This window comes from Lepus europaeus, chromosome X (genome assembly GCF_033115175.1).
Source record: "Lepus europaeus isolate LE1 chromosome X, mLepTim1.pri, whole genome shotgun sequence".
In the NCBI taxonomy this organism is placed as follows: Eukaryota; Metazoa; Chordata; class Mammalia; order Lagomorpha; family Leporidae; genus Lepus; species Lepus europaeus.
In genome coordinates, this window is record NC_084850.1 from 84,812,759 (window position 1) to 84,840,748 (window position 27,990).

The following is a 27,990-nucleotide window of genomic DNA, read 5'->3' on the forward strand; positions in this document are numbered from 1 at the left end:
TGAAATTTTGCAATGTTGGAGAAACCTCATAAAATTGTCCAAATCGGGAACTGAAGAAGTGTGTGTGGGGGCACTCCCTATCACTTAAAGGCTTTAAAAAGAAAATCCTTCCCATCCCCCCACATCTGAGAACAAAGTCCCTACCTTCCCACCTTGAGAATCTAGAACCGTTGTTTACCCAAAAAGCTTATCTTAAGCCCCCAGGTGTGTTGGGTGAGGAAACAAACAGGGCTCCATTGGCAGCACAAATATTAAAATTAGATGGACAGAGAGAAAATCAGCACAGTCCCAGCGCAAGGATGACCCACAAATTTTGAAATGTTCCATTTTTTTTCTTCTCAAAACTAGAGGAAAGGGGGGAGGGAGGGAAGGGAAAAATCAATACATTTTTAGAACTGTGTCTATGAACTATACTGAATCTGTTAAAAACTAATTTTTTAAAATGCTTTAAAAAGAAACAAAAAGACTGGCTTGTACTATGTTAATATTGTAAAAGATAGGCAGAAGGCGCAAATTTAGGATTAAGGAATTCAAGAAGTGAATTGCCTAAAATAAATGGCTTCTGATGCACTCACTACTGACATACTTTCCAGCTGGAAGAAATGAAGCAAAGGATCTCTGTCCCCCTAGCAGTTTTCATTTCTCATTTCTAAATTATTTTTCCTTAAGCATTTAATTATTTCTCCAGTTTTGATCATTGATTTGCTTCCAATTTTCCAATATAGCCTTTTCCTTCCCTTAAAATATTCTTGATTTCACTAGAAGAAGGAACGACAGGAAGAGACAGTAATTTTGTGGTCACTAATAGGACATGTCCTCCACCTATTAAAACATAATGTAATCTTGGAAAGCCAAGACACTCTGGAAAAAAAAAAAAGACCTAAATGAAAGATCTCTGCGAGTGAGATCCCACTGGAAAGAACGGGGCCATCAAATAAGGAGGTCCCTTTCTCTGAAGGGAGGAGAGAATTTCCACTTTGACTATGACCCTGTCGGAATAAGATCGAAGTCAGTGAACCCTAAAGTCTTCCATAGCCTTGGCAACTCATGACTAGAGCCTAGGGAGATTACTGACGCCATAAAAAAGTGTGTCAAATTGTTAAGTCAACAACAGGAGTCACTGTGTACTTACGTCTCATGTGGGATCTGTCCTTAATGTGTTGTCCAATGTGAAGTAATGCTATAACTAGTACTGAAACAGTATTTTTACACTTTGTGTTTCTGTGTGGGTGCAAACTGATGAAATCTTTACTTAGTATATACTGAATCGATCTTCGGTATATAAAGATAATTGAAAATGAAAAAAAAAAACCTGGTGTTAAACTGGAAATTGCATACAAAATTAATCAATTTTAAAAAAATATGTAGGATCTCTGTCCTTAATGTGCTGTACATTGTGATTTAATGCTATAACTAGTACTCCAACAGTATTTTTCACTTTGTGTTGCTATGTGGGTGCAAACTGTTGAAATCTTTACTTAATATATACTAAACTGATCTTCTGTATATAAAGAGAATTGAAAATGAATCTTGATGTGAATGGAAGGGGAGAGGGAGTGGGAAAGGGGAGGGTTGCGGGTGGGAGGGAAGTCATGGGGTGGGGGAAGCCATTGTAATCCATAAGCTATACTTTGGAAATTTATATTAGATAAAAGTTTAAAAAAAAACATAATGTAATCTTGTTCACTCAGGTATTTGACCACTTCTTACCTACAGAATAACTGAGTTAACTCTTTGGTTGATGGAAGATCTTATTTGTAGTGTATAAGTGATAGAGTCACAAACACAAGATAAAAGCACACACTGAAATTTTATTGTAAATCAGGATGAATGAAAAAACACAGTGAAAAGCCATAAAATGGAGCTGACTGAAAACACTGGATTCCGAGTCCCCAAAATGTGGTAAATCCAAACCTATGTAGGTAAAATTTAAAAGAAATAATTTTGAAAGTCTTACATCCATTTAAACCAACTTGCAGAATTTATCATTTATGTATATTTTAATCATTATAGCTTATGCATGATGTTTAGAAATAGATGAAATAAAAATTAAAAGCAATTTATTATTTTAAAACCAAAAAAAGCAAAGGATAAATTTTCAATATATACCTGGTAATTTAAAATCTGACTCTATATTTCTTCTAAAGTACTTAAGTCTACCAAAGGATTATTACTAATAGTGTTGCTATTATTATCTAGGGACCATCTGTATCAGATATAAGAGGTATGCATACTATAAATGCACATTCTAAGTCCAATAATTGAATTTTATACTAAGAGATGGCTACCTTATTTTGATGCACACTTAGTTTAATAGCCAACATAGAGGATAACTAATTTGGGAATGTTGCTACATCACAGTTTCTCAAACACCTCATATAATAATCACTTGTGGCAAAATAGGTTAAGCTGCCACCTGAGATGTAGGCATCTCATATAGGCTCCAGTTCCTGTCCTGGTTGCTCTACTTCTAATCCAGCTCCCTGCTAACGGTCTGGGAAGTCAGGAGAGGATGGCCCAAGTGCCTGGGGCCCTGCACCCATGTGGGAGACCAGGAAGAAGCTCCTGGTTCCTGTCTTTGGTCTGGCCCAACCCTGGCTGTTGTGGCCATTTGGGAAGTGAACCAGCAGACAGAAGCACTCTCTCTCAAATAAGTAAATCTTAAAAAAAATTATTCTTCCCTAGATATTCTGACTCAAGAAGGTTGAATTGGGGCCTAGGTATCAATGTTTTTTTTGTTTTTGCTTTTTTTAAACAACCACAGCAGTTGTTTATCTTCAAATTAAGGGAAGGCATAAAATTAGATTATTATATTTAGCAAAACTGTAATGAAATTCCTAAGAACATGGAATTGCAAAAGGAACTTCAATAGACATAAATAAAAACAAACCAACAAACCAGCTAGTTCCACACAGATTTGCAAACACGAATCTGAAATCACCTTCCCAGGTTCTACCTCACTCTCACTGAAGAGTTTCCCCTTAATTTTAGGATACAGACAGAACTTCTCAACAGGGTCTATAATGCCCTGTGGCATGGCTTGTTCCCTTCCTACCATGCCCCTAATATCTCTAGTACTCATCTTTCTGGCCCTAATTCGGTCCAAGGCTAATCTCTCTACCTGTAGGACCCTGAGCAAGTTTCCTTATTGGGAAAGTGAAAATTATGAAACTTATTCTCACAGATCAGGATTAAATGCGGTCAAGAAAGTAGAGCTCTCTGTGGAGAGGCTGGCACAACGAAATGATAGCTAATATTCAATCAAATCACACTCCTAGAAACCATCTGTACTTCCTCACATTTAGTTCTCCAGCCCACTTGCCATCTGATTACTGTATCCACCATTCCAAAGAAACTGCTTTCACCAGGCTCACCAAATGCCAAATTTCACTCCTTATCTGATTGACCTTTCTGCAAATATTGGACACTGCTGACTCTTACGCCATTGCAAACTCTCCTCCTTTGGCTTTCCTCACAAAAGAACACTCTCATTCCACAACTTCTCTGGCCAGTTTTTCAAGACATTTTTTATGATCCTTTCGTTGCTTACCTTTTCAAACAAGAGAAAGTCTTAATTTTATCAAAGTCATACGTGCATATTCATATGCCAGACAGACAGCTACTCAGGAAGGTTTTTCACATTAAGTTAGTACCCTCACTCCACAGGGTCTCCTGTCATTTTTGCTTTCACAGTATTTCTTACTCTCGTTCACTGTCTACCCCCTACACTAAATTCTAAGCTCTCTGAGGGCTATGTTTCATTCACTGCTGTATTCAGAGCATCTAGAGTAATACGGGGCATCCAGTAGAGTCAACGACTATTTACTATTTCCCACATCTGATCAGTCACCAAGTCTTACATAACCTCCCTCCTAAAAACTGCATCAGATCTCTGCCCACTATTGTCTTGCACTGACTCATGCCTTGCCTACAAGACTGCCACCACCATCTCCAGCCCTGTTCTACAATTGCTGGCTAAAGTGATCAAAGTCTTTCAATAGATCCTTACTGTCTCCAGGATCAAGTCCAAGTTCTTTAGCAAAGCACACAGAGTTCTCCAGGTCTGGACCCCAGCTAATTCCAGTTTCAGTTTTTGCCAGCCCCTTCTATGTGTACCATGCTCTCATTATCCCTAAGTATTCACAGTCACACACTCTTCCAATGCCTTCTTTGGCTAACTCACACTAGTCATTCGTGGAAAGGTCTTAGCTCCAAAGTTGGGGTTATATCCTCTTCTGTACCTTCCAAGTGCACTCTATGTATTTGATCATTTTATTTATCACACTCTTGCATGGACTTGCCTGACACTGGACCACAGCACTCAGCTCAGTGCTTGATATATAGTCAAGAAAAGGTTACTGAAATGCAATGAAATCCACCAATCTTATAATCAAGTCTTCACCTCAGATGGCTTTACCTTTTCTGCTTCCATTCCCTGACAGCTGTGCTGCTCAAGTACCTTTGGAGAAAAACCACACAATAAATAGTACCATTAAAAAATAACGATCTTTGGCCTCACTTGTGCATGAAACACTCAGCAGGCCTTTTATGGATCTCTAGTCAGCTCCAGCTCCCACTTTGCTCTGTGACCATGAAAAAATAACAACAACAAAAAAATGCTCCAACTTAAACAGAAAAATTTAGAGTGAAAAGAATGAGCCTCCCCGGACATTCTACCTTACTGACAGTCTGAGCTATCTTGCCCAGTCTTCTTATAGACTCTGTATGGAAACATGGATTTATATACCAGTTTGTCCCCCAAACAAATGAAATCAAGCCCTTCCTACCATTCTAGGACTTATTTTTAAGCATATCTTTCAACAGTAGCACATAGAGATTTTCCTCATTCTTTCAACAGCTGTGTGTTTCTCACTGAATAGACATACCATAATTTAACTCCCCTGCTACAGATGGACATTGAGTTTGTTTCTAACTTTTCCTTATCCTCCTACACAGCTCAACACTTTTTTCAAACTTCACTTTGTCATAAGAACGTTATCACCTGTTTCACAGAGAAAACTGAAGCTATGAACTTCTCTGACTTATCTCCCTTATTTACTACCAACTAACCTAACTGCATCCATTCTTTTCTCCATCTCAGGAAGAGATCTCTCCTCAAAAGGCACATTTCCACACCTTTGTTAGCTAACATCCTCTCCTGTTTCCACAGGTCCTTCCAACAGTTATCCTCTCTTGCTTTCTCCAACCTCTCCTTCTCTATTTGCTTTCTCTCCCTGGGCTTACGTAAGCATACTTATCTCCCATCTTAAGACTCTCCTTTAATTCTTTACAGCTTGGCTTCTGGTATCTAGGATCTCTTATCATCACTTCCTTACCTCCCATCTGTTCCTCACCCTGCCACTGGCTGGATTCCAATCTCACAACCCTGCTAAAACTGCTTTGGCTAGCTCAGGTCACCAGGGACCTGCTAGTTGCCAAATCCAAAGATTCTCTCTCAGACCTGAATTTACTTCTCTGTGCTATACCCTGCCCCCCCTTCTAAAAATCTCTTCCTTGGTAGGAACTCACTCACTTCATGTTTTCTATTTTTGACTGCCCCTAAATACTGGTCTTTACCAAGATTCCATCCTCCATGCTCTTGTGACTCTACAGAATTACTATTTACACAGTCATCTACATAAGAAACCTATGTTCTACCCTCCTTGTATCATCTAGTCAGTCACCAAGATACTCCTCTCAACCCATCCCTACTGTCAATATCTCATTGTTCAGGTCTCTACCATCTCTCATTTGGCATCACTTCTCTCCACTCTATCCACTGCCAAACTGCTGCCAGAGTGATGGCTCTAAAATGAGCATTTCATTCTGAGCTTATCATCGCTATGCTCTGCATGTTCCCTCTATTACAGCCACTCAGAACTACTTGCAGTACCATGAACATGTTGTTTTATGCTCCTAATCACTGTTTCCTCTGTGTAGAATGCCTTCCTATCCCTCACCGTCTATGAGTTTCTGGTAAATTTCTCCTTCCTCTCCGTGATCTTTTATATCCTCTGTGAAGCCTTCCTGTCCTTACTCCATAAGCAGAGTGGAGCTCTTTTTCTCACCATGGAACCTTGTAAATGCCTATTTTGCAATTATCGTTTTTTATTAAGCTTATTTATTTATATATCTATCTCTTACTCTAGATCTTAAGTTCCTTGTAACCAGAAATGGGATCTTATTTCTACATCAACATCTGGCAAACTGCGTGATAAAAATAGATAGTTTGATAATTGCTGAAATAAATGAAGGAATATCATGTGCTCATCCCATCTCGCAAACCAAAATTCTGAAAGCCACTTCCCATTCTTCCTTTTCCACCCCCAAACACCCACTGGTCATCAAGTCCAATTGATACTACCCCCTAAAGATCTCTCAAATTCATCCCTCTTCTCTCCAGCCCACTGCTACAAATCTAGTCTGAGCTCCATTCCCCCTTACTTGAACTAGATATGCTCTCCTCCAAACCATTCTCCACACTAGTGCTGGAATTTTTTTTAAAGTTTTATTATAAAAATACATACTTATAAAAAAATTCAAATACAGAAATAAAAGCATAATAACCCACCTGGTATACAGACAAGCACATAAATCCCCTTCCCTCCAATCTCATTCCCCAGAGGTTATCACTGCGAACAAATTAATGTGTATCCTTTCAGACATTTTCCTTTGCATATACATGTATATATAAACACACATAAATACACACACATGATTTTTTGTCTTTTACAAAAATGAAATCACGTCTGTTACATATGATTCTTCAATTTTTTGTTCATTCATTCAATATACAGAAAATTCCTAAAACACAAATCTGATTATATCACTCCTCTTGAGTTCATTTTCCATAATATAAAATTCATATTAATTAGCATCAAATGCAAAGCTCTTGATTATATATGTCCTGCCCATCTCTTAGTCTCATCTTTAGCCATTCCAGTATAGAAATGACTGAAACATGAATCACCTTAAATGCTTCCTGAAACAAGGCAGGTACAAACAAACAAACAAACAAACTAGGAACACACTCTGCCATTTGTAGATTTTGGCCTTTTCACTTTGTGTTACATTCTGCCTGGACTTTTCCATCTGGCAAAACCCTGATTCTTCAACAATCAACTGGAAAATGCCCTCAGTAAGACTTCCTAATTTTTTTCAAGACATAATCACTTCTCTATTTACCCCCGTACTTTTTAGCTAGCTTCTTAATTGCACTTATCTCACAGTACTGCAGTAATTCATTGACACATTTTGAGTTCCACTCCCTCTTCCCCCCACTTGCGGGTGAGCTCTTTGGGTCAAATAAATGTGTCTTATTTACCTTTGCATCCCAAGGATCTGATAGAGTGCTTATCATGGAGCACATGCTCAGTAATGTATCTGTTAAAGAACTGATACTTTAGGAACATTTGCTGAGTTTCTACTATGCACAAAACCATATCCTAAGCATGAAAAGAAACAGAAGACACAGTCTTTGCCCTAGGGAACTTACCATTTTCCTATTATTTCCCCTGGGATGGGAGGAAGGGACAGAACACATTTACATGAAAATACATTGATTCTGACATATAGATTGCTTGAAAGATTTATAGTCATTCGCCTCAAATTCTTTTAGGAACAAGGCATTGCATAATCAAATAAATAATAAAATAACGGGTAGTTTGTCCAGCAGGACTGTTATTAAGTGTGGCACAGAGTCTACCAGAATTCAATTCTCTGTCCCAGCAGGGGAGCTCTCACCTATTCAGCCTGCAAATTAGAAAACTGAGATGATATCATGCTTGGAAAATTCCTAATACATCAAGAGGACATAAAGTTATTAGTCCATTCGTAAGTTCTCCTTGTTCCTGGAGGAAAAATTAGACCAAGAGCAACAAATGAAGTTAAAAGAGGACACTGGAGAAGAATGAGCTTACTCTCTCTCTCTGGTAGTGGCAGGGGGGAGGGAGTTTGCTTGCTTTAAAGCAGAGGGCAACACTGTCCCAGGAAGATCAGGAGAGGTGACTTATTCTCATTTACTTACTATTTGTTAAAGGCTAAGGTGTTAGTTAATCTGGTGATTGATTCCATGATCAGACAGCACACAAATAGAAACAAATTAGGGATAGGTGAACCATCTAGACTGGAGAACAAGGAAGGCTGACCAAGGAGGCCCAAAGGAAGCCTCATTCATCAGAGTCCAAGTCACTGTCCCCAGCAATGGAGTGGAAATCCTCACTGTCCTCCTCGTCCTCTGACAGGTGGACCTGGCTTAGTACACTCGGCCCAGAGCGCTGCTCTTCCTCCTCCTCATCGTCTTCCTCCTCTGATACCTCATACCCACCGATGCTGCTGAAGCTTGTGTCTTGGGTGTTCGACTTGGGATCAGGCTCCTCATAGCTCCCATAACTGAGAAGAGAAACATGTCATCTCTCAAGCTCGGGCACCATCCTCTAGCTGACCACTCCCATTCTCAGTGTCATCGAGGGATCAGCCCATCTCACCTCCTCTGGACACTAAAGTGGCTGTTTCTGTTCTACATATCCTCAAGAGAAAAAATGATCCTGTTCAAAAACATCAACTTGCCAACATCACATACACAAGAACTTGAATGGAAGAAACTTCCCTGCACCCGAACAACACACACTTCTAGCTAACGTTAACCATAAACACTCCAACAGTTTCACCTACCACTTAAGTTTCACTCACCAACAGAATCAATTAGTCACTAATTCTGAAGATTCTTCCTCCAAATTTATCTTGTCTCTATCCCCTCCTCTCCACCCCTACTCAGTGCCTGTCTTAGCTTAGTGCTTTATCTCTGGCCTGCACTGTTGAAATAATTCTTCATGCCTCCAGTCTTGCTCTCCTCCAATTAATTCTTCACACTTGTGCCAGAGTGCTCTTTATTTTTTTGTTTGTTTGTTTATTCTTATTACTTTAAAAATCACAAGTAATGTATGTTCACTGGTTAAAAAAAATTAGTACACCAAAAACAAAACAAAAAAAGAAAAAAAATCACCAATAACTCCACCATCCAGAGATAATTTTTTGGTATATGACTTTTCAAACTTTTATCTATGCACTTCAGTTGTTTAAGCATATTTTATTTACCAAATTGGGATACTCTATGATACTCTTCAGGAATCTGCTTTTCTCACTAATAATGAACATCTTTTCATGTCAATAAACATACATCTATAGCAATTTAATAGCTGCATGGTATTCTGCTGTGTGACTAATATGAATTAACAGTTTTCCACTAGGACATTTAAGCTGCCTCCAGTTTTTCTACTCTTAGAAAATAATACTGTGATGAATATCCTTATACAAACATCTTAATGAAGGTGTTTTATTACCCCCATAGATAATTTCCTAGATATAAAATTTTTGGTCTAAAGGGGATGAACATTTAAAAACTTTTTGATTTACAATAATAAATTGCTATACCTCTCTCCTACCCACTCCATCTTATCAATTTATATTACCATCAGAAGCTTCAGAATGTCTTTTTCTTCATACCCTAATCTTCACTAATCTGACAGATACAAAATTGTACTTGTTTTACTGTGTTTCTTTTATTAGTCAAGTTATATTTCATATTTTGATTGGCCATTTGCATTTTCTTGGTGAAATACTAGTTCATGTCTTTTGCCCATTTTGGGGGGTGGGTGGCGGCAAAGAGCAATCTCATTCAATGCCTGCCCAGAACTCTGGGACTCTTCATGATTTGTTTGGTTTTTACCTACCTCTTTAAACTCTTTAAACCATTTCTATGGCACAGATCATGGATCTTACAGGGAAAAGCTCCAGCCAGGCTTAGCGAAGACTTGAGTTCTCTCAAAGTGTTCCATGCCTGTGGGTCTTCACACACGCTGGTCTCTGGAATGCCCTTTGCTTTCTTCTTCATCTAGCTAACTAGTATTCCTATTTTGTTGAGTTTTCTTCTCTGATCAGCTCCCTTCCTCCACCCCTATATAAATACCAGAAATCTTATGGCTGCCTGTCACAGCCCTTTTCATGTTCTACTATGATTGTCTGTTCCCAATTTTAGATTTTATACTAGTCTTAACTACTTGAAGGAAGGGACCATGTCTTAGTTGCTTCTGTACTTATGACAAATATGTGCTGAATCAGTATTAAATAAATAAATAAATAAATAAAAATAAAACATTGCTCGCTGGCTAGATGTTTTATATATACATTAAGTCCAACATGTCCTAAAGTAAATTAAGCTTTTCTTCGTTTCCTATCACGTCTAATACCTGTTCTTCCTCTTTTCTATTTCAGTGACATTCCTATTCATTATTTATCTGAAATCCTTACCTCCTAAATTCAATTCATCTACCTTTTAAATAGCTCTTGGATAAATATGTCCCTTTATTCCCCCTTCTTCCTGACAGATTCCTGTTGATATTCTCATCATGTATTCCATATTGCTTTAAGGGTTATTCAACAGGCAAATTTGATGTTACTTCCTTTTCCTTAAAGTGATGATTCCTACTACTTACAGAATAAGATCCAAATGTCGTAGCATGCCATTTAAGGTACTCTACCATATAATTCTTTGCTACTTCTGGCACCTCAACCCCGCCCCCACCTCCAATCTCCCTTTCCTTTAGAACATACTTTATATTTGTCTGCCTTTGAACTTATTACTGTATCCCAAAAAATCTCCCCACCCACTGCCACAGTATCTATCTGGTAGACTCCTATTCATCTTCCAAGCCCAGTTCAAATGTTCCTTTTATTTGTGAACCTTTCCCTATTTATTCCAAGCAGAGTAAGACACTCCTTCCTCAGAGGCAGCTTGGCACTCTGTACTTACTTATGCTATAACGTTTATCACATTGTATTTGTTACCATTTGTTTGTGTTAGTCTCTTCCACTAGACTGTGAACTCCTTAAGGGCACTATCTGTCTTGCACCTCTGTGTATCCCCAAGGCCTAGCACCGTGCCTGGCCCTAGTAGGTGCTCAGGAAATGTTTGATGGATGAAAGTAATCTGAGGCTGGGCCCTCTGACATCACAGCTGGGCACTGATGCCACAGCTCTGTATTATGTTGCTGCCGATTACCTGATGTTGCTATCCTCCAAACCATGGGAAGCCTCCCCACCGTCTCCCTCATAGGACATCATGCTTTCTTCATTTTCCATGCCCATCCTTGTGTTCTCCTGAAGCACACGGGGCTGTTTGGGTCTTACACCACCAGATCCCACATCAGAGTCACTTCCACTCTCACTCAGCTGGATAGCTGTAAAAAGACATAGATTTTGGTTCATCAAGAGATAAGCTTAATAGAATGAACATCTTTGATCTTCCAAAACAAGTCACACTCACCCATCTACACAGGTATCTCATTTCAAAGACCTGTTTTGTAAATGCCTAGAGTCAACAGTGGCAAGGTCTTTAGTTTAGAAACCGAATCTAAAGAACAACTTCCTTCCTCCATCTCAATCCAATCTATCTGTCTTTTCCCCCCTCTAGCATCTCCTCATATAAGTTTCCCTACCATTGCATTAACTCACAAAAAAAGATCCAAACAGGATCTTTTTCCTTAATTTTCCTTCTCTGTTGCTACACCTAATATTTGTTCTCATCTCTGGCAAGTACCCAGATCAAAGCTGCTACTTGAGCATGGCCTTTTCCACTGTGTCTTCTGTATCACCTATGTTGTATTTCTTCACTTCCACTTAGGTTGATGGACAAGATCATCCTCTGACTGGGTGTTCAGTACTCAGGTCTATTAATAAGACTTCAATAAAAGAAGTAGCTTCTGCTAACAGCATATATGGCCAAGAGCTTCCTCTGCAGGTCTGAGAGTGCTACTGTGAGCTGTACAGGAACAGAAGCAAAGAACCAAAAATTACCAGAGAAAGGATTATCTCCTTCTTCATCACTCCCAGCATCTTCCTCATCATCTTCTCCTTCAGACATAAGCAAATCCTCATATAGGACACTGGCTTGAGAATGTTGCACAGTTCTTTCTTCTTCGTCTGCAAGGTCACCATCTCTGTCTTCACCTTCCTGAATGAGATCAGGGGTCAAAAGTCCCATCAAATGACCAAGTGAATGACCAGAAGCCACCACTGGCACCCTCTCCCCCTTTGCTGCCTCACAAGAAGTCATTTTGGTGGAAAGACTCATTTAGCTGGTTCCAAGGATTAAAGTCAGATTGGAGTTCAGCACGGAGACCCTCTATTATCACCCTGGGATTTGGTCTACCCTGTACTGTTGGGGCTCCTACCATATAAGGGTAAAATGTAACCATAAACCTTCTGTAAGAATACTCACTGGCACTGGAGTCTTAGGTTTCCCATCCTCCTCCTCCTCATACCCTTCAATATCTACATCAGAGTCTTCCTCGCCCAGCCTACCTCGGCCCTGGCGCATCTGAGTAAGGAACACAAACAGCACATCATTGAGGGACGTGCTTATAGGAGGAGTTAACCAAGGACTCTCACCCAGGACAGATGCTCCTCCCTGATATCCCAGCCAACTCCACTGTTAGTGGGGGCTGTTCACACAGCTCAAGGCATGTGTATTTTCCTCATTCTTTGGAAATCACTGCCAGAGTGAAAACACCAAAGAACAGGAAGGTCCCTTGGTCTGCTCATAGTGTTATCATCATAAGGATGACTATTCCTTTCTTTAACAACAACAACAAAAAGTTTATTTATTTGAAAGGCAGAGTTAGAGAAAGAGGGAAAGACACATGGAGAGAAAGAGAGAGCTGCCATCTGCTGGTTTACTCCCCAAAAGGTCACAATAGCCAGGGCTGGACCAGGCCAAAGCCAAGAGCCTAGAGCTCCATCTGGGTCTCCCATGTGGGTGGCAGGGACCCAAGTACCTGGGCCATCTTCCTCTGATTTCCCAGGCACATTAGCTGGGAGCTGCACTGGAAATAGAGCAGCCAGAACTCAACTGGTACCCATATGGAATGCCAGAATTTGCAGGAGGTGGTTTAACCTGCTGTACTATAATGCCAGCCTCATTTTTAAAAAATAAATAATTTTTAAAATATTTATTTTATTTAAAAGGCAGACTTATAGAGAAGGAGAGACAGAGACATCTTCCATCTGCTGGTTCATTCCCCAAATGGATGCAAAGGTCAGGGCTGGGCCAGGCTGAAGCCAGTAGGCAAGAAAGTGACATCTTTTGCTGCATTTCCAGGCACATTAGCAGAAAGACTGTTCCTTTCTAACCTTTCCTTATAGCCTGTGTTAGACTTTGGATAGAAAAATCTTCCTGGCCGGCGCCGCGGTTCAATAGGCTAATCCTCCGCCTGTGGCACCGGCACACCAGGTTCTAGTCCTGGTCGGGGCGTCAGATTCTGTCCCGGTAGCTCCTCTTCCTGTCCAGCTCTCTGCTGTAGCCCGGGAGTGCAGTGGAGGATGGCCCAAGTCCTTGGGCCCTGCACCCGCATGGGAGACCAGGAGAGGCACTTGGCTCCTGGCTTCGGATTAGCGCGGTGTGCCGGCCGCAGCGGCCATTGGAGGGTGAACCAACGGAAAAAGGAGGACCTTTCTCTCTGTCTCTCTCACTGTCCACTCTGTCAAAAAAAAAAGCAAAAAAAAAGAAAAATCTTCCTGGGTTTTGTATTCTCCAGTGGAACCCTGACTGAGAACAGCTATAGGATTTCTGGCTTCAGACTGAGATAATTTTCTGATACTTCTAGAAGAGGCCGATTTTTAAATTTTAATTTTATAAATAATTTTACTTCACATTATACCATACGAAAAGTAGCAGGCCAATTATTTTGAATCTGTCTTGAATGTAGTTGGTCTTTCTAGTCACCTGTCACGTCGCTCAGATGCTTCATAGTCTTTTTCACACTTGTACCTTTCCCTGCTATATATGACTCTGTCCATGTGGACTGACAGAAGACAATGTCAGTCATGCAACTTGTTCACCATTGCACCTTGAAATCACCTCTTTAGGTGGTCCAATCATCCTTAATGTATGTCACATATGACCGCCACCATTCCTGCACCTCCATTTTCCAGGCATACTGCCAATCTCATAAAAGGAAACAGAACATCCTACCTGTGTTACTGCCTTTTCTGTAGTGGCGGTGGGAATATCCAGGACAGACATATTGCTTTCATCTTGAAATACAGAGGCATCTCGAGACATACTGAGGGATGTGTTGGTATCATACAAATCAGGAGGCTGTGGCACAAAACATATAATTTAGCTTCTATTTAGAGGAGGAAAAGAAACACAGAGAACTCCCCTTTATAGCATTTGTTCAAGAAAAAGGTCATGCAGAGCAATCTAGTTGAAGACAAAACAGAGTTTGGTGGAGCTTCATGGACAGGTACTGGGTAACCTTATAAATGTTGACTATTATACTAGACAGGCATCTATTCCATGTGATCAGAAGCCTGAAGCAGAAAAGCATCAACATTAAGGGACAATTTTATGTCCTAACAGCCTCCCCAGTCATCAATCTCATTTCTTCTAAGTCTTGCCATATTGTTTTTAGGTCCAGGGCTTCATACATGTGCAATTTTGATTGCCTGACTTAGAGAAATCTAAGAGGAAATGGGATAAAGGGACTTCATTAAGAGCATGGAATGGTTTTGACAGTTTATGAGCTTATCAGAAGATGCTACAAAGCAAAACAGCCTGGTTTAAAAAAAAAATGAGCTCTGGAAAAACTGTCCTGGGTTTGAGTCCTGGCTCCACTCTTTGCTAGCTGATAACTTCAACAAATTATTTTATCTCTCTAACCCTTGATTTCCTCAACTATAAGACATAGATGATAATGTCTACTGCACACAGTTGTTAGAATTAAGAGATAGGGGTCGGCACTGTGGCTCAATAGGCTAATCCTCTGCCTGCGGCGCTGGCACACCGGGTGCTAGTCCCGGTCGGGGTGCCGAATTCTGTCCCAGTTGCCCCTCTTCCAGGCCAACTCTCTGCTGTGGCCCGGGAGTGCAATGGAGGATGGCCCAAGTGCTTGGGCTCTGCACCCCATGGGAGACCCGGATAAGCGCCTGGTTCCTGCCTTCGGATCAGCGCGGTGCGCCGGCCACAGCGCACTGGCCACGGCGGCCATTGGAGGGTGAACCAACGGCAAAGGAAGACCTTTCTCTCTGTCTCTCTCTCTCACTGTCCACTCTGCCTAACAAAAAAAAAAAAAAAGAACTAAGAGATAGGTACACCCAAAGCCTGGTACTTGATAAATTATAGACCCTATCCTTCTTCTGTCCCCTGAAAAGAATATTTAGTAAATGAATTATCTGTGAAAAGAGGGACTGAATAAAATGCTTAAAATGTAATATAAACATAAAAAAGCAAGATACAAAACCATATTGGTCCATTTCATTTTAAAAGTGTGTCTATAAGCATAAACACACATATCACAGGTATGAAAAGAAACACTCCAAAATATTCACAGGGGTTGGTGTTCTTTCTGATGGTGGGACTAATTTCAAGTAATTTATTTCCTGTTTATATTTTCCAATTTTCCCATAAATATGTTACTTTTATATAGAGAAAATCCACATACTTGTTACCTCATGGGGATTTTTTAAAGGAAACAAGCAAACAAGGCTGGTTAAGAGGGTTTTGGAGAAAGAGACAAAACAGATTTGAAAGCATTACAGAGCCAGTGTGAAACAGAATAAGGGAAAATGAGGGAATGACATTTCTGTAAAATATTAAAACATGGTATGGCAAGTGTAAAGGACTGTGTGGGAAACTGCAAGTGAACAACTTCAGACAAAGTGTTAAGCAGAACATATGATGCAACACAAGCTAGACGGAAACAGGCTAATGAAAATACATCATTGACTCCCACTATGTAGAAGCTGAAGGTAAGGGATGATTACTGTCATGCCACTATACAAACAGAATTATGACAGGTTACACTTATAAACTAATAACATTTGGGGTTGGTGAGTCTGAGTAAGGACAGTCACTCATGTACACCTTCCTCGGATTAAGAGGGAATGATGAGCGGGGCTTCCTATTATCTTAAATTGTATGTAAATGAAGAGAACGAGAGGGTAGACAGGGAAAATGAAGCAGTACTAACTCTTCACAGTGAAGTTCTCTAACTGTAACAAAAAACAGCTACTGCTGAAAAGGGAGACTGGTTGACATCTTTTCCTCAGCCATTTGAAGCAGCATGGGAGAGGTAGGGAAGAAACAAAGATGGCTTTTGGGTCCACAGCTTCAACTCACCATAAGACTAGGCTTCAGGCGATCCTAGACCCTGAGCAAATCACATGGCACTTAGTGGTGAGACTCTTCTGGGAAATGATGGCTGACACCCAGGCTTTAACTTACCAGAAAGTGCCTTGCTGAAGCTGTGGGCCTATTAGGAAATAGGGCCTTCCTGGGCAACATCACTCACCCAAGCCCCCTTGACCCAATCTGCCCACAAACTCCAAGAGCCTTTCCTTGTGCTGGGCCTTAAAAAAGTACCTGAGGGTTCTTTATACCTGGCCCCTCAGTAACCTAGGTTTGGGGATGAAAGAGAACGTAAAAGATAAATAGGAAGAGTACATGAATGAGACATAGAGACAGCAATAATCCAACAGAGATCATATAAGTTGTATTTGTAGTTCAGAGTGAAATCTAAGTAGGATAAAAAAAATAATTTCGTGGGGCCAGCACTGTGGTGCAGTGGGTTAACACCCTGGACTGAAGCGCCGGCATCCCATATGGGCACCGGTTCAAGAGCTGATCCAGCTCTCTGCTATGGCCTGGGAAAGTAGTGGAAGATGTCCCAAGTCCTTGGGCCCCTGCAACCTCGTGGGAGACCTGGAAGAAGCTCCTGGCTCTTGGCTTCGGATTGGCACAGCTCCGGCCGTTGCGGCCAATTGAAGAGTGAACCATCGGATAGCAGAGCACCCCCCCCCCCCCCCGCCTCTCCTCTCTTTGTAACTCTGACTTTCAAATAAAATAAATAAATCTTTAAAAAAATAATTTCATGTAGGAGTTGGGAATTTTCTGCCTTAAAATAATTGATTAAACTTTAAAGGGCCTCTGGGAACTTGATGGACAACTTTCATACAGGGAAGAACAAAACTGTTTACTGATTGTCTACTATGGGCCAAGAAAATGAACTCAAGCAGTATTTACAATACTCCTGAAAAGAAGATTTAAAAAAAAAAAAGGAAATTCAGTTAGAAAGCTTACATTAACTATCCAAGATTACAAAACTAGACAGTAGTAGAGCTAAGATTCAAACCCAGGTATGTTTTATGTGAAACTTCATGTACTTTCCACTCTACCATACTGCCTCCAACAGAGACACCACACCAGTTATATTCTGTTAAGTCCTATTCTTCAAATATGCCAACTGTTTAAGAATATAGTATAAAAGAAATAAACTCTCAGTGTATTCAAGGGTACAATCACACCAAAAAAACTAAAAATTTCTTACTCATGTTGCTCTTTAGTCTTTTGACATGTAAATTTAAGAGCATTGTATGTATTATCTGTCTTCATTTACTAGGAAAGAATCAATCTAAGAAAATGAGTAACATCTTGAACTACACTAGACCTCTGGGAAAATGAATAATCAGATGTCTATAAGGAACAGGAACAATGTTTCTAATTGAGAAGCTTACACTTTGGGGATGTCCTAGAGCCCCAAAATTCAAGAACAAGAGAACTCCAGAGACTTAGGATGCCTCTGGGTATATAACAGTTAGGAATCTGGTATTCCCAAATATAGCCTAAACACTAAGGCCCCACCCCACTCATTCATCCCACAGCTACTTCTTCTGGATTTGATAAGGCCAAGACCCATGGTCCTCACTCACCTTAGCCTTTGAGAAGACAAGAAAGCACACGAAAGGCATATGAAGAAGGACAGAGAAGAACGGTATCTCAGTAAATAGATCTGTTAACACATTCCCAATTCCCCAATTAATAAAAAATTGTTAAGAAAAGGTTCCAAGTCCTCAGACTCACCTGAGGTGTGTAGGGCCCTGGAGTCATCGGGTCCAGGCTTTCTAATTCTGCTTCCTCCAAAGCTGCTTCTTTAGCTGTACAAATATCCTTCTCAAGTTGAGTTAAATGCTCATCATACTGAGAAACAAAATCAATGAATCCATTCAACATGGATTTTAGGCACAAGGTATATAGAGGCAAATAAAACAGACCAAAAATAACATAATTTTCATGGAACCTATATTCTAGTGGCAAGACACAGGTGATAATCAGAATAAATAAAACAGAGACGGAAAAAAGGAACATTGAGTGGGGTTGGGTAGGGGAGCAGGTATAATACATCGGAACACAGGATAGTCAGGGAAGGCAACTCACTGGAGGGATTTCAGAAAGCAAGATCAAAAGGGAGCTTCCTCTTTCCCACTTACCTCAGTCAATGTCTGGTAACAGACGTTCACAATCTCCTGAGCAGTCTTGGTATACTGACTCTCAGGCCCTACAAATGAAATAAGAAAATGCCATTGACTCTGCAGACTTCAGTTCCAAAATTTTATAGTCTGTCACCAGCACTGGGTCTCAATATCCCAGACACAAGAGAATCACACTTCAGCTTTCACTTGGACTCTTGCTCTTCTTTTAGAAGTATAAAATTTCAAACATAAATAAAAAGACTAATATAATGAACTTCCATGTAATCATCAGCCAGTTTCAAGAATTATCAATACATATCCAATCTTGTTTCATTTATATTTCAACTTTTCAGACTCTTCTCAAAATATTTTGAGGCAAATTCCAGTATCACATCATTTCATCCGTAAGTTGTTCAGTATGTGTCCCTAAGGATGGTTTTAAAAAAATAATCATGTATAGTATTATAATGGTAGATACATGTCATTATACAGTTGTCAAAAACCATAAACATACAATACCGAAAATGAACTCTTATATAAACTACACACTTTGGATAATAATGATGTGTCAATATAGGTTCATAGATTGATATAATTAATGTAGCAGTCTAGTGCAGGATATTGACAGTGGAAGAGGCTGTGTGATGTATGGACACTCTAACTTCTCAATTTTGCTATGAATCTTAAACTTCTCTAAAAATAGTCTATTTGAGTAACAACAAAACATTTAAAAAATAATCACATCTAAATGATTAATAATTATTTTTAAAAAATTATTTGAAAGGCAGATTCAGAGAAAAAGAGAAGGAGAAAGATTTTCCATTCACTGGTTCTCTTTCCAAGTGGCTGCAACTGCCAGGGCTGGGCCAGGATGAAGCCAGGATCCTGGAACTTCATCTGGTCTTCCACATGGATGCAGAGGCCCAAGCACTTGGGCTATTTTCTGCTGTTTCTCAGATACATTAGCAGGGAGCTATACTGTAAGTGGAGCAGCTGGGATTTGAACTGGCACTCGTGTGGGAGGCTGGCATTGCAGGCAGTGGCTTAATCTGTTATGCCACAATGCCAACCCCAACAATTCTTTAAATATTATCAAATAGATAGTCAAGATTCATATTTCTGAGGGGTGGGTACTGTGGCCACTTGGGAAATAAAACAACAGATGGAAGCTCATACTTGCTGCCTCTCAGGTTATGCATTAGCAGGAAGCTGAACTGGAAGCAAAGCAGCCAGGACTTGAATCAGGCACTCTGATATGGGATACAGATGTCCCAACTGCCACACCAAACACCGATCCCAGCATCTGACTTTTTGATCCTATCCCGGTTGCCCCTCTTCCAGGCCAGCTCTCTGCTGTGGCCCGGGAGTGCAGTGGAGGATGGCCCAAGTGCTTGGGCCCTGCACCCCATGGGAGACCAGGAGAAGCACCTGGCTCCTGGCTTCGGATCAGCACGATGCGCCGGCCGCAGCGGCCATTGGAGGGTGAACCAACGGCAAAAAGGAAGACCTTTCTCTCTGTCTCTCTCTCACTATCCACTCTGCCTGACAAAAAAAAAAAGATTTATTTATTAGAAAGGCAGAGTTAAAGAGAGGAAGAGCAAGATAGAGTTAGCGCAAGAGCGAGCGAGCGAGCGAGCAAGGTCTTCCATCCATTGGTTTACTTCCCAAGTGGCCGTAATGACCAGGGTTAGGCCAGGCTGAAGCCAGGAGCTTCTTCTGGATCTCCCATGTGAATGCAGGGGCCCAACTACCTGGGCCATCTTCCATTGCTTCCCCAGGTACATAAGCAGGGAGCTGGATTGGAAGTGGAACAGCCAGAACTTGAACCGGCACCCATATGGTATGCCAGTAATCAAACACAAATAACCTATCCAGAAAGAAACTAATAAGGCAGTAATCTAGATATTTAGGACACATATAAAGACAGCCAAAGATTTTTACAATAAAGAATAGTTAGAGTGCTAAGGAGGCTGCCTCTCAAGTTTCTACAATTCAGATTTCCTGAGGCCAATAGCAGTATGGTCCTCAAAATATCAATGGAGATAGACTGCAAAAGTCAACAGATAAGCTTTCATGTTGATGGTAACACATGACGTAGAAAAACCACAAGGCTGCACAACAGGTTAAAAACTCCCCCAAATAAGCTATACTTAACAAAAAGAAATGTTTTTTTTGAGTATATTATACCATTTCTCTCTTATTAAATCACGGCTGATGCTGGTGCTGTGGCACAGAAGGTTAAGCCTCCACCTGCAGTGCTGGTATCCCATATGGGAACCAGTTTGAGTCCAGCCCACTCCACTTCCCATAAGGCTACCTGCTAATGTGCGTGGAAATGTAGCAGCAGAAGGCCTAAGTCCTTGGGCTATTGCACCAACATGGGAGACGTGGAAGAAGCTCCTGGCTCCTGGCTTCAGCCTGGCCCAACCCCGGCCATTGCAGCCATTTAGGGAGTGAACCAGCAGATGAAAGACCTTTCTCTCTGTCTCTCCCTCTCTCTCTTTGTAACTGCCTCTCAAATAAATAAATCTTTAAAAAAAATCATGCCCAAAGCAACTACAAATGTCTCACTGAAGAAATGTATTTATTTATGCTTTGCCCTATACCAAATAAAGATCGGCAAAGCCTAGGAATCACATAGGAGTCAAATCCAAATGTCCTGAAGTAGTGGTAATTCTAGTAACAGCTTTGGAAGGAAGATATACTACTAATTTACCTTTTTTTTTTTTTTTTGACAGGCAGAGTGGATAGTGAGAGAGAGAGAGAAAGGTCTTCCTTTTTGCCATTGGTTCACTCTCCAATGGCCGCTGCGGCTGGTGCATCTCGCTGATCCGAAGCCAGGAGCCAGGTGCTTCTCCTGGTCTCCCATGCGGGTGCAGGGCCCAAGCACTTGGGCCATCCTCCACTGCCTTCCCGGGCCATAGCAGAGAGCTGGCCTGGAAGAGGGGCAACCGGAATAGAATCCGGCACCCCAACCGGGACTAGAACCCGGTGTGCTGGCACCGCAAGGCGGAGGATTAGCCTGTTAAGCCACGGCGCCGGCCAATATACTACTAATTAAAAAAAAAATCCTCTTTGTCAGGGCCGGCGCTGCTGGTTAACACCCTGGCCAGAAGCGCCGGCATCCCATATGGGCGCCGGTTAGAAACCTGGCTGCTCCACATCTGATCCGGCTCTCTACTGTGGCCTGGGAAAACAGTAGAGGATGGCCCGAATCCTTGGGCCCCTGCACCCACATGGGAGACCCGGAAGAAGCTCCTGCCTGGCTTCGGATCGGCGCAGCTCTGGTCATTGAGGCCAATTGAGGAGTGAATCATCGGATGGAAGACCACTCTCTCCCTCTCTCTCTTCTCTCTGTGTAATTCTTTCAAATAAATAAATAAATACATCTTTTAAAAAAATCCTCTTTGTCCTTTTTAAAAAGACATCCTTCTTTATAAGTGATGTGAGCTTCACAGTTCCAGTTAGTGGGGAAGCAAGCACTACTGCTATTAGCTAACTGAAAGGTTTCACAGCAAAATACCAGTCATGTTGGTAAGCACTCCTAGACGAACAAAGAGAGGTTTGAGATCACCCCTCAGCTCACATTTCCCTGAAGAACTGTTCTGTAAATACTAAAAATAACTCCCTCCTAAGAAAATGAGTACTCTGCAAAAGCAAGCATAAATTATCATCTTGAGAGTGAATGGAGCAGAGGATATGCACTTGTTCCAATGTGAATTTAAAATTAATAAAATAAAACCTTAATAGCAGTAGGAAGCTCAAAAAAAATCAGTGCAAGGTTTTTTAAAAAAAGGGGAAAAACCCTGCACAATTAAGTTCCAAAGAAATTAGAATGACTAAATTCAACTGCACATAGTCCACAGATTCCAAAGAGATGAGCTCTGGCATCCCAATTCTTAAGTATTTATCTCAAATTAGATCCAGAAGGTGAAAAATAAAGAGAAATGAATCCAATCTTTCATATTGTAGCTAGGCTTCTGATATTATACAGGCTGAGGGTCATATGCAAATTAAGATGTTTAATTTTCAAAATAAGAGGTTTAGTCTCTTAAGCCAAAATAATAGAAACTCATTCAGAACCTGGAATAGAGATTCAAGAACTATCCAGAAGGATCTGGAGTAATAAATTTCACTGAACAAAGGTGGGATTTACTTATCAAGTGAAAAGCCCCAAAGAACCTGAAAATGCTTCTTTCTCCCCAAATGAACCATCATTCTATCTAGCGCACACACACACACAGTTTTGACTAAACGCTAATTTCATAATTCTATAAATACCTTTTCCTATGGAATAAAATTTATAATAGGGCTTGAAGTGTCATTATTTTTTAAGTGCTTCATTGTAACACACACTCACATAGAGTGCTAGGGTCTGGTGATACAAAATAAAAACAAAAACGAGACAGGTCTTTGTCCTTGATGCTCTTTAAGACCTCATGGATTCATTCTCCAAATGCCTGCAACAGCCAGAGCTGGATGAGACCAAAGTCAGGAACCTGGAACTCAATTTGGGTCTCCCATATGAGTGACAGGGACACAAGAATACTTAAAAGCCATCATTTTCTGCCTCCCACAATGTGCATGAGCAGGAAGCAGGAATGGAGAGCAGAGTTGTGACTCGAACCCAGGTATTCTGAAATGAGATGTGGGTATCCCAAGTTGGGGACTAACTGCTGTGCCAAATGCCCAATCTGAGCTCTTATCAGATGTAAGCCACTAAACTGATCTTTCTACATACTTTGCCCAACTCTAATACCAACTATAAGAACTTATAAAGAATAAACGTGGGAAGTCAACACTTCTATCCCACATGGTAATGTGGGACAAAAACAAAACCTACAGAAACTTCAGTCCTTATATAAAGTCTATTTTTCCTCATGTATCTTTTCTTAATAAAGATACTCTTTATTTTCTCAAATGATATTTTTAAAAAGGTAGCCTTTGTTATAGTTTTAATATTTTCTGGTGTATATTTGTTTACTAGCATATTATACTATCTATATAAGTATAGGACTTCAGTGAGATGCTCTTATATCAGATTGCTGTATCACTACCTACTAGCTCAATACAAAGCACAAAAAAAGAAGGCTAGTAAGTCAGGGACATCATATCTCTACTATTCCCTAACAAATTAATGCAGAAATTGGGTTGTTGAATAAAGAAGTACTGTCATAGAAATGAAATGTCAAATGACAGTTAACAGTGGGCAATTTCCCTCTACGTTAGCCATAGTATTTTTAAAAACAAAGTGGAAATGCAATTTAATTATTTTTTTTAAAAAGAGAGATGTATTTATTTATTTAAAAGGAAGAGCGACAGAAATAGAGAGAGACAAAGAGAAAAAGAAAGGCCGGTGCCACGGCTCAACAGGCTAATCCTCCGCCTTGCGGCGCCAGCACACTGGGTTCTAGTCCCGGTTGGGGCACCGGATTCTGTCCTGGTTGCCCCCTTTCCAGGCCAGCTCTCTGCTGTGGCCCGGGAGTGCAGTGGAGGATGGCCCAAGTGCTTGGGCCCTGCACCCCATGGGAGAACAGGAGAAGCACCTGGCTCCTGCCATCGGATCAGCGAGGTGTGCCGGCCGCAGCGGCCATTGGAGGGTGAACCAATGGCAAAGGAAGACCTTTCTCTCTCTCTCTCTCTCACTGTCCACTCTGCCTGTCAAAACAAAAAACAAACAAACAAACGAACAAACAAAAACAGAGAAAAAGAGATCTTCCACCTACTGGTTCACTTCCCAAATGGCCTTCAGCCAAGGTTGAGCCAGGTTGAGGCTAGGAGCCTGGAACGCTATCTATCCCTCCCGGTCTCCCATATGGGTGGCAGGGGCCCAAGCACTCAAGTCCTCTTCCTCTGCATTCCCAGATGCATTAGTGGAGAGCTGCATTGGAAGCAGAGCAGCCAGGACTTGAACGGGTACTCAGATGAGATGTCAGCAAGTGTCTCAGGTAGCAGTTTAACCTGCTGCACTACAATGCAAGCTCCTAGATTAATTCTATCAAAAACATTCACAATGACATATTGTGCCTTTCTGAGTTCTATAAAATAAGTGTCAAGAAGAAAAGCATGTACTATTTGTGTAACTCAGATTTTACTTATACAAGAACATATACATACATGAGTACAAAATTATCCATAGCGTATTGTCAAGTGAAAAAAGCCAACTGCAGATTAGAATGAGAAAATATATGGGGGCTGGCATTGAGGCATAGAGGGTTAATAAACTGCTGTCTGCAGTGCCAGAATCCACATATTGGCGTCAGTTCAAGTCTCAACTGCTCTACTTCTTACCTAGTGCCCTGCTCCTGCACCTGGGAAAGCAGCAAAAGATGGCTCAAGTCCTTGGGCCCCTGCACCCACATGGGAGACCCAGAAGGAGTTCTAGGCTCCTGCTTCTGCCTGGCCCAGCCCTGGCTGTTGCGGTCATTTGGGGCATAAACTAGTGGATGGAAGATCTTTCTCTGTCTTTCCTTCTCTTAGTAACTTTGCTTTTACAATAAATACGTAAAATCTTTTTAAAAATGCAAATTTGATCTCATTTGCAAAAATTAAAAAGTATACATAAAGGTTCAGAACACTTCACACCAAATCCCACACTGGCTATTTGAGAATGGGATGGGAAGGCAGACAGGGAGATTTTTCCTTTCGTTTCATAAAATTCTACAGTGTTTCATTTTTTTTCAATGAGTATGTAATTTTTACTATGAAAAAATGTGGCAAGGATTTTAAAGCAATGGTAATTCCCAGTGTTGGAGAGGTTATAGGCAAACAGGTACCTTCCTAGCTATTTTGACATTGTCTTTTTGGAACACAATTTCAAACATTCAACCTAGAAATTTCTTGTAAACACATAAAGATATCAATTAATATAAAAATAGTGCAAAACTGCAAATTAGCATTATAGAAATACTTTAGGTACCTATCACATCAGGGGAATGGTTAAATACATGATACATATATCCATGCTATGGAATATGTTAAAAAGAACAAATAGAATGTTAAGAACAAATACTTATATACTAACATGAAAAGAGGATGAGCAAATATGTCAATTCTCCTTCAGACTGACCTATAGGGTTAATTCAATTCCTATCAAAATTCCAGTAAAACTTTTTTTTTGCAGGGAAGCTCCTCATAAAAGGTATGTGGAAAGGCAAAAGAGCTGGAATATAAAAGTTTTAAAAAAGATTAAGGGAGAAGAATCACTCTATCTGATGATAAGACTTTCTATATATATAGCTACAGTAATCAAAACAGTGTGCAGATGGATACACACATCAATGGACCAGCACACTCAACTGCTTTTTCATAGAAGCATCCAAAGCAATCAACAAAGGAAGGATATTCTTTCAACAAATGATGCTGGAACAATTGAACATCAGTAGGCAAAAAGAAAAGTGTACTTCAAACTAAACCTCATACCACACACACAAATTAATTCAAAATGGATCACAGATTTACATGTAAAACACTATAACTATAATCTTTTAGAATATAACATAAGCAAAAATCTTTGTGACACCAGGTTAGACAAAGACTTAAGAGATACAATACCAAGAACACAACTCATTGAAAATTTGATAAATTAGACTTCAATAAAATTAAACATTTCTACTCTTCAAAAGACACTGTTAGGAGGCTGAAAGGCCAAGACACAGACTGGGAGAAAATCTTTGCCAAAATGTATATCTACTAAAGTTCTCGTGCCCAGTATAGAGAATTCTCAAATTTCATTCACAAGAAGAAAACAACACAATTAAAATACAAAGAGCAGGGCAATAGAACAATTTTAAATTCTGATTGTGTTGTTGGTTTCACAAACCTATATATGGCATAAAACTGCACAGAAGAGTACACACACACATGAATACAGATTTTTCAAAGGGTGAGAACTGAGTAAGGTCTGTAATCTAGTTAACAGCAATGCATAAATATCAATTTCTGGTTTTGGTATTCAAGACACCATCATTGAAAGACACTGAATGAAGGGTATACAAGACTCTGTACTATTTTTTGCAATTCCTTAAACCTATAATTAACTCAAAATAAAAAGTTAAAAGAGAATCAACATATTCCTAAGCAAAAAGAGCAATTGCACCTTATGTACAAAAATGACAATTTTGTAAAACAAACAAAAATACGATTGTGAGTAATCATTTTTATAAGTCACTTTAAAAAATTATTTGAGTCAAAGACTGAGAAAGACACCCCCATCACCACATACACATACAAACACAGAGAAAACTCCCGTTTCTTGGTTCACTCCCCAAATGCCTGCAACGACCAGGGTCAGGCCAGGCCAAAACTGGGAACCAGGAACCCAACTCAGGTCTCCCACATATATGGAACTCAATTACCTGAGCCATTACCACCATGTGGGGGGCGGGTGGGGGTTCAGTTAGAAGCAGCACCTGCCCCTCCCCACGCACGACAACTCCAGGCGGCCCCGGCCCACAGGCCCCGCCTCCCAGCGTGTCCATCAGCAGGCAGCTGGAATTGAGTGGAGCTGGGACTCAGACCCAGGAACTTTTATATGAGATGTGAATATCTTAACTGCTAGGCCAAATGCTCATCCTTATGTGTAATTATTAAACATGTTTTATATAAGCATAGAAAAAGTATGTAAGGATATACCAAACTGTCATCTCTGGGGAATGAAACTACGGGAGGTAGAACTGAGAGAGTAGGCAGAGCCTTTTGCTTTTAATTTTATGTATTCCCAGATTACTTGACCTTTTCATAAGTATGGATTTTTCTTGAAGAGATATAACAGGGCAATAAGGCAAGACAAAGAAATAAAGATCACTCTTTATTAATTATCCCTGTCTGCAGAAGACATGACATTATATATACTTGTGTAAGAACCTAAAGACTCCCAAAAAATTTGACACATAAAAATAGTTTTTTTATACATCAAAATTGAAATTGCTGACAAAGAAATTAAGAAAGCAATCCCATTCACAACAGCTAAAAAAAGGAAATGTAACCAAGGAAGTAGTGAAAGAAACTGAAGACACTAAAAAGTGCATGTTCATGAATTGGAAGAATTAATATTATTAAAATGTCCATGCTATCCAAAGCAATCTATAGATTCAGTGCAACTCCTATAAAAACATCAACAATATTCTTTAAAGAAATAGGAGAAAAATACTACTAATGTCCATGTGGAACCACAGAAGACACTGAATAGCCAAAGCAATCCTGAGCAAAAAGAACAGAGTTGGAGGGATCATAATACCTGACTTCAAAACATTATAAAGTGAAAGCAACCAAGGTAGCATGGTACTGGCATAAAAACAGACACACAGACCAATGGAAAGGAACAGAAAACTCAGATATAAACCCACATGTTTATAGAAACTTGTCTAAATAGGATCGGAGTTGGTGAAAAGAGGCTTCCATAGCCTTGGCAGCTCATGACAAGAGCCTCGGGTGATTACTGACGTCATAAAAAGAGTGTCAAAGGTTAAATCAACAGGAGTCATTGTGCACCTACTCCCCATGTAGGATCTCTGTCCTTAATGTGTTGTACTATGTGAATTAACGGTATAACTAGTACTCAAACAGTATTTTATACTTTGTGTGTCTGTGTGGGTGCAAACTGTTGAAATCTTTACTTAGTATATACTAAATTGATCTTCTGTATATAAAGATAATTAAAAATGAATCTTGATGTGAATGGGA

General features: G+C 40.3%; 1 protein-coding gene and 1 non-coding gene across 7 annotated transcripts in view; one reads left to right on the forward strand and one right to left on the reverse strand.

Annotated features, from left to right (window-relative positions):
- The first annotated feature begins 228 nt into the window (after window positions 1-228).
- Window positions 229-333, forward strand: LOC133753878 (U6 spliceosomal RNA). The gene has a single exon (XR_009865116.1). It is a non-coding gene; the product is annotated as a U6 spliceosomal RNA (small nuclear RNA).
- Window positions 334-6,492: 6,159 nt separating this feature from the next.
- The window catches only part of TAF1 (TATA-box binding protein associated factor 1), a 91,335-nt gene continuing 69,837 nt past the window's right edge, over window positions 6,493-27,990 (reverse strand). For 2 of the 6 annotated variants that reach the window (XM_062184157.1, XM_062184155.1), the window contains exons 33-38: window positions 18,325-18,392; window positions 17,918-18,034; window positions 14,030-14,155; window positions 11,854-12,010; window positions 11,060-11,237; window positions 6,495-8,391 (exon numbers count right to left, since the gene is read on the reverse strand). In XM_062184157.1, coding sequence (XP_062040141.1) covers window positions 8,169-8,391; window positions 11,060-11,237; window positions 11,854-12,010; window positions 14,030-14,155; window positions 17,918-18,034; window positions 18,325-18,392 — 869 coding nt within the window. In that variant the 3' untranslated portion in view covers window positions 6,495-8,168. The other 4 variants (XM_062184153.1, XM_062184154.1, XM_062184159.1 and 1 more) reach the window with 4 other exon arrangements.